At 40.8% G+C, this 8,049-nt stretch overlaps 1 protein-coding gene across 1 annotated transcript in view; it reads right to left on the bottom strand.

Moving 5' to 3' along the window:
* Positions 1-1,427: 1,427 nt before the first annotated feature.
* Positions 1,428-8,049, bottom strand: part of LOC101648603 (cytochrome P450 4V2) — a 28,322-nt gene continuing 21,700 nt past the window's right edge. The window contains exons 7-8 of the mRNA XM_030884563.2: positions 5,994-6,164; positions 1,428-1,643 (exon numbers count right to left, since the gene is read on the bottom strand). Coding sequence (XP_030740423.2) covers positions 1,443-1,643; positions 5,994-6,164 — 372 coding nt within the window. The 3' untranslated portion in view covers positions 1,428-1,442. The remainder of the gene's footprint in view (positions 1,644-5,993; positions 6,165-8,049) is intronic.

An 8,049-nucleotide genomic window follows, 5' to 3' on the forward strand; every position in this document is an offset into this window, starting at 1 on the left:
TCCCAAGCAAAGACGTATAGACATCAACCCAGGACTCTTTATCTCCAAATTACTTACATGGCAAAAATGTGTTTCCAATCGGTTTGGCACATTTTGACTTTAATTTGTGGCAAAATTCAATCCCATAGGAAGAAGCTTTTCTTCACCACTTGGGGTGAAGTGAAATTACTTGATATGGCTCTTCTATTCATGGTCTTTGTAACTCCCATCAAATAACTGGGCAGCAGCATGCAACTAAGGTTCCTCACCGTCAACGAGGCAATTCTGTCTCAGCGTGACCCACTGTGGGTTTCTGAGGTGGTGAGCGCCTATGGGAGAAGAAAGCCCAGTCTTTCTTGTGAGGAGCTGCTGACCAGGTTTTCAACTGCCTACCAAGCGGCTTGCAGACCAACGCATAACTATTAGATCACGGGGTTTCGGAGGGGATTGGTGAGATCTGCCCCTTCACTGTGTATGAAGTAAGCCATCTCAAAGGCAGAAGTAGAGAATCGCACAACCAGGAAGAAAGAACAGCCAGGAGTGAAGAAGCGCTGGGGGGACAGGCTGCCTGGTCCATGGAATGAGGAACCCTGAATGCTTTGGGGCAGGAGTCTGGCTTGCGGAGTGGGGTGCCCTTTGGGAATTTATCACAGGGGCAGTTAGACCCTGTCTTATAAGGTCTCCATGGGTCAGAATTGACTTGCAAGTGTGGTTGTTATAGAAAAGAACTTTGTTATCACTTGCCCAAGCAAGACAGGTTAAGACACTGCATGGCTGAAAGGTCAAGGGCCAAGGGAAGACGGGGCTGTCAGCATGGCAGAGAAGATATATTGCTGCAAACAAATGAACTGTATTCTTAACATTTCTGATCCTGAATAACTTTCTCACTGAATAACTGAGAAACTGTTAGCTTCTCGGATGATAAGGCCTATAATTGTGAGCATTGTCTGTGACTTCTGTGTGGCCATTGTCAGAATTATGGAACCCCGCAGAGAAGGAGATGGCCATCAGAGGGGCAATGAGTGTCAGAATATGGTAAAGGGAGTCAGATGGTGGAGAGATGCCAGATTGCTGCTCCCTTGTGGGAATCATCTCTGGACTGGTATGAAATTGGATTCTCTCTCTCCCTACTGAAACCAGAAAAAGTCAGATGTAGTCACCACACCATTCTCTTACCCCATCAACTTGCTTCCCCTGTTTTTCTGTGTTCCCCAAAAGGCCCTTCTCAGAGCATTCCAGCACATGCTCTGTGATGAAGTGCGTTATGTACGTGACTTTGTTTCACTTGTAAGCACATTGATCTTTGAGTACAAGAACTTTTGCTGTGCATTCCCAGAATCTAGCCCGCCGCTGTGACATGTCAAGGGGTGTGAATGTCTGGAACTAAGTATTTATCTTAGAAAAAGGCATTAGAAGGTATATGAAAAAGAGACTAGAATTGGAAGGGATCCTGTATTCTGTATTTAGATTGCACCTACTGCCTGCCCTCCATGAAAATGAATGACATAAGTCTTAGTGCACTTGGTACCCACAGTGTAACGAATGAAGGGCCCAAACGTACCAAACACTTCGTCCAGCTCATTGTCCACCTTCTTCTGGGCTTCCGGATAGCACCCCAATAGGTATAAGGACCAGTTTATTGCAGCTGCGGTTGTATCATGGCCCTAAAATATTTGGGGGGGGTGGGGAAACAGCTCAAAAACCAGAAGGTGAAGAACGACTGTCATAAATTTATTTTGACTTGTCTCTGGATTCAGCATCTGCACTGTGACTACACAACATAATAAATGAACTCCGTGTAGCACCTCCTCTCAGTGAGAGAGAAAGAAAGAAAGAAAACCATTTTTTTAAAAGAGGAGAGGGCCTGTGCTTCAAGATAGCATGGCACCACGTTACACCCTTTCTGAGAAGTGCCTGGGCCCTGCTAACGGGGCTCGGAGTGAAGAGGCAGGCTTTCCGAGGGATCTAGGTGAGCGGGAGCCAATTTCAGGGAAGCAAGTTTGACTTTCATGAACCAACTTGCCATTTCTGGGCTCCTCTATCTTCCCTGATTTGCAATATAGGCGTTGTCAGTTGATGCTCAGTTCCAGGGAATAAACATCTCGTTCTGTGTAATGTTTTCTTAAGTTATAGTCCCACTTAATATTTGCTAAGTTGATGAAAAGTATGGAGCATATGGTAGAAGCCATCTCAATTAAGCATCACAAAAACTCCTTCATATTATCTTTATCATTTCACATTTTCGAGCCTCCCCTGTCCTCTGCCCTACTCCAAGCCAAAAAAAAAAAGGGGGTTAATTTATCAGGGTCACAACACTTCGTAGGAGGCAGAGGCAAGAAGTGAACCCTAGAGTCCTGCATCCCAAACGTTCTTCCTCCCTCCACCTGCGGAGTGATCCAGGTGAGAAGACTCCACCTCTAGTGTCAATGTGAACATCAAGAGCGATTCCACTCAGCTCTCATTCCATGTGTCAGGCACTGGCCTCTTCACACCTAGCCTCATCTCAGTAGGACATTTATACTTCTCCAAATGGTGATCTCTTCAGAAAAAAATTTACTTAGAAAACCGAAGGACTGGTGTATGTGTGTGCATGCATGTACACATATGCATCTGCATAAGTGTATAGATGTATAGATGTAAAGCTGTGTGCATGTGTATCTGGGTGCATGTGCACATAAGAAAATAGATGGGGGGCTTGAAAAAGTTCATGGAAAAATGAAATGAAAAGACAATGCAAGTTTTCACAACCTTTTTGAACCCCCTTTGATATGTTAGCAGAGGACTGGTGGTGCAGTGATTAAGCACTCAGTGGCGGAACAAAAGATTGGTGGCTGAGCTCACCAGTGGCTGTGGAAGAAGGGTGAGGCAGTCTGCCTCCCTCGGGATGACAGTCTTACAAACCTTTGGGGCAGTTCTACTCTGTCCTACGGGGTAATTGAGAATCAGAAGCAATGTAGCAACAACTAGTTAGGGTTTGAATTTTGAATACGTTCATATGACTGTACAACTACATATGCATGTATGTGTGTATGTATGTGTGTATATATGTTCATATACTATGTGCATGTGCCAATGCATGTATATATGTCTATATGCACATATGCTGAGCAAAGAGAAGATTAGGCCTCTTTACTTCAACATCAAATAATAATATTATTACCACACATTAAAACGACTTTTTTAGCTTAAGGAGTCCTAGTGGCACAGTGTTTATGAGTTGGACTACTAAGTACAAAGGCAGCAGTTCAAATCCAATGAGCCACTCACTGGGCAAAGGGACTTTCTTCTCCCATAAAGAGTGAGAGTCCCAGAAAGTCACAGGGGCGATTCTTTCCTGTCCTATAAGGTTGGTAGAAGTCGGCATCGACTCAATGCCAGTGAGTTTTGTTTTCGGAGTTTTCTTTATTACTAATTGACAATCTATATAGAAGAGATCCACTCTTTGTGATATTTAATTCAATATAGATTACAGACCTAAATGTAAAACTTACAATTCTAAAACTTGAAGAACTTGGGTTTTTTAGTTTATCTGTGTGCTGAATCATTTATAAATATCATGACAATTGAACCCTTAGTACTTCTGTATGTACCTGAAATAGTAAGGGATTATTATACTATTCCATAATATCACACCCAATAAGATACTGATATATTTATTATACAATTTATTGTCAATTTTCCTTAACTGACCCAATAATGACCTTGTATGCTCTGATTTTTCCACCCAGGATCAAATGAATGATTATGCTTTGAATTTACTTTTGATGTCTCTTTACCTCCTACAATCTAGAATAATTCCTCCCCAACCTTTAAACAATTTTATGACATTGACATTTTTCAAGAAGCCATGTCAATAGACTTCACCTACCTTCATGGTATAGTCCCATTCTCCTTTCCACACCTGTCCAGCATACGTATCCACCTCTGCAGCCACTCGGAGAGTGTTGTTATTGTGGGACAGTATTTATTTCTGTTGCCTTTTACTCTTGCATTCTTCCCAGTACGTGCCAGCGCCTTCATCACTTTATGCTTGCTAACCCCCTTCTTCTTAAACATTGCCTTCCCCTTCGCCCTGTTACTCTGATCTGTCTAATGCAATCATTAGAGATCTACCTGCCGTACCTGACACCCCGACAGCCACCACAGACATTTCTTTGTATGTATGAAAACAGTGTGTTCACTTTTTATAAGAGGTTTCATACACTATCTGTCCTTTGGGGATTGATTCATTTTACTCAGGATAATGTCCTTCAAGTTCATCTGTTATGAGGTGCTTTGCAGTGTATTGTTTGTTTATTGTTGCATGATAGTCCATTGTGTGCATGTACACGTAGTTTGTCGATTATTCCATGGATGGTCACCTTGTTGCTATAGTGAATAGTTCTGTGTTTAACTTGGGTGTGCATTTGACTTCTTGTCACAGATCTAACATCTCTAGGATATTTCCTTAGTGGTGGTATTGGTGAATCCTATAATAGCACTACATCCAATTTATTATGGAGCACGCACTAGACTGCGAACCGCAAGGTCCACAGTTTGAATCCACCTGCTGCTCCGTGGGAGAAGGATGAGGCTTTCTACTCCCTTAGAGAATTACAGTCTTGGACACCCACAGGGGCAATCCCAGCGTGTCCTATAGGTTCACTGTGAGTCAGGATGTACACGCCAGGGTGGTTGTTTGTTGTTCAGTTTTCTTTTAACTTTGCTATTAATGCTGGTGTGAGATGATATCTCATTGTTGTCTTGATTTGCATACCTCTAATGGCAAGTGATCATGTGTATTTCTTCATGCACATTGGCCACCTGGATGTCTTCTTCTGTGAAGTTTCTGTTCATGTTCTCTGACCATTTTTAATTGAACAATTTGTCTTTTAGCTGTTGAAGTGTTGATGTTTTCTCTCATTTTCAGAGATTATCCTTTTTCCTATATGTCATTGCCAAATATCCCCCCCCCCAGGCTGTGTGTTCTCTTTAACACTTGTCTTTAACTTAATTTGTTTATGTTTAACAGTTTAACAGACATGCAATTCACATACCATCTATTTCAATAGTTCAATCACATTCATAAGAATTGGGTAGCCATCACCATAATCAATTTTAGGACATTTCTTCTTTGTACTTCTGGTTAGTGCCCATTTCCTTCCAGCCTTCCCTGCCATGCCCCTTGGAGCCTATTAATCCAGTTGTTGTCTCTATACCTAATCTGGGTTTCATATCAGAAAAACATACAAACTCAAGACAGACTATAAACAATCAGCCCAACAACTGTCCACTGAACCCAAGGCATAAGACCAGAGCACTAGCTTAGGGGCACTTCCTGGACAGGTGGGAGGTCTGGTGCCTGGAGTGGACACCTGCTGGGAAGGGAAGAGCCCTCTAAATCAGCGGCTAGTCCTGCAATTACAAGTGCCTGGCCTCTCGCCTTTGCTCTTGGCCTCTGCGGCTCCCACAGTCTCTGGACCTCTCAGGACTCAGGTTTCCATCTACTGAGTTGTTCTCCCTGATTGTTAGCTTGTCGTTTTCTCTTTCCTAATGTCTCCCTCTTGGTTCTTGGAAAAGGAATTACTCTCCAGGTGATCAATTGGCCCTTTTGAACCTCTCTTTTCACATTTTTGATGGAATATTTTGATGTGTCTACATGCCTAATTTTTAGGTGGCCCCAGCCTTATCTGCTGTTGCTTATGTGTTTTCAGTTATGTTCAATAGTGTATTTATGCCAGATGTTAGCACTCCTAAGCTTGTCCTTCTTTTTTAATGTTCTTTATATTTTAGGTTTTACATTTAAGTCTTGCATTTATTTTTGGAAAGCATCAGATATGAGTCCTGTTTCATTTGCCTGCAAATGGATATCCAGTTTTGGGGACATCATTTATTAAAGGGACTTTACTGTAATTTCTTAAGATGATGAGCTTCCTTCATTAAGTTAAACTTCATTAAAATTTTATCAAGTTACAAGCAGCGCTACATAGTCTATAAACAACTGGACTTTGACACCAAAAATGACAAAGCAGTACCTCAAACATGAAGGTGTCCACCTCTTCTCGAATGTCTTCATGACTCAGCTTCTTCCCCTCCTCATCAATTGCACCCAAGAGTAAGTCAAGAAAAGCCCGGCGTTTAATTCCATCCTGATCGTCTCTCCCTTCTTCCTCTGCCTTCATTTGACTGACCCGTTCAGTGATGACCTGTATGATTTAAACCACCGTCACAGTTTTTGTTTGTTTTGAATCCAAAAGAGCCTAGTCAACTTTTCAAAGAAAAATATATTATTTTCTTTATCTTACTTTTTTGAAACTTTCCTGTTCTTGCTAACTCAACAGCAAGTTAGGCTCTTGTGAAATTCTAGTCGATCTTCCCTATAACATGTAGGGCATTATGCGGTGAAATTATTTTTCTCTTTATTATTATGGTAAAAAGATACATAAGACATATACCATCTCAATAATGACTATATGTCTAATTTAGTGACACTGATTATGTTCTTTATGCTGCACAATCATTCCTCCTATCCTTTTCCAAATATTTCCATCAAGTTTGGTTAAACCTTAAAAAAATCAATGTAATGTTAGGTAAGTTCATAGTTTCTAAGCAGTAGTTTTAAAAACTTTCCAACAGGGGAATGCAGTAGTAGTGTACTAAATAGTACCTTGAGACTTGAATGAGCTGGTGAGAAAAAGTTCAAGTAGTGGGAAGAAGGGAATCATTATGTAATAGGCCATTGTACATCACTATTCATGGCATGCTGTATTGGGGGAAAGAACAGCGAGGGTGCTTAGCCCTTTTTCCTTTCGTGATTGCTCTTCCTGCTCCCCAGACTGCTCTGTACTTCCAGTTCACCTTCTCCTTTTACACTCGGCTCACTCTTCCCCTATCAGAGAGGTCTGCCCTGATGACTGCTCCCTTCGTCACTAGCATTTGCTGTCTTCCTAACTTTGTTTTATTTTTCTCCTCTTGACTCATCACCATCTGAAATGCACTTATTACTTACTGTCTTTCTATTCAAGCTTGAAATGACTATGCCTGTGATAGAGAATTTGTATTATTTGTGATATATTTTCAAACTTTAGAACACTGTCATGCATTTTAAGACTGTTCATTAGATTTTATTGGGTGGATAAAAAAAATTAAAGTCCACAAATTAATATGGTTGTATATTTCAACTTTTCCCTTTTATAAGACAATTTACCAAATATGCCACTAACTTTTTTTTTAAATGCATCTTACGTGATCTAGGGGCAAAAGGCTATGTTTTCATTTATTCTTAGTGGAAGCAATTCCCAGTGCCGATGCTTTGCATAAGAAACCCTAGTGGTGTTGCAGGGTAAGCACTGAATTGCTAACCGAAAGGCAGGAGGTTCACACCCACCAGTTGCCCCACAGGAGAAGGATGAGGCTACCTGCTCGTGCAAAAATGTACTGCCAGAGAAACACGATATAGGGCCATCATGATTCAGAATGGCTTGATGGCAGTGGTACTCCATACGTAATTATTCAATACTATCAAATGAATTGTATTTTTAGTCAGAGATTTATAAATCATTAATATTATATATGAGATATTTAAGAAAAATGTAATTATTCTCATAGCATCCAAACCACTGACTATTCTACTACTTAGCGATTTTACTCCACTGTGGTCAACTACAGTCAATGTCTCACTCCTCTAACACCCACTGCCTTACTATGCACTTGATCTGTTGGTGGTAGGGTGTGATTCATTGAAAGAAAAGAATTCCAATATAGCTTAAACAAAAACTAACAGCCAAGTTAAAATATGTTTAAAGAGAAACTTTGTTAGTGCATCTAATTTATGATTTGACATTGTGTTAGGCAGGGTTCTCTAGAGAAACAAAACCACGCCACTTATGATTGTACATATATAAGAAGACAGGGTTCATTTGGATTTCATTACTTCCTCTCGGTTACATTACCCTGAAGGCTGAGCATGATAGTGGGACAAGAGAAAAGTAAAAGGAAATAGAGGAAAGAGGCAAAGGCTAGGAGGCAAAGGGAAATTATAGAAGTCTAAATACAGGCATGTACATATGTAAATATATTTATATATGATGA

The sequence above is a fragment of the Echinops telfairi genome, unplaced genomic scaffold (assembly GCF_000313985.2).
Source record: "Echinops telfairi isolate 266 unplaced genomic scaffold, ASM31398v2 ScPeMD7_9;HRSCAF=40, whole genome shotgun sequence".
NCBI lineage: Eukaryota > Metazoa > Chordata > Mammalia > Afrosoricida > Tenrecidae > Echinops > Echinops telfairi.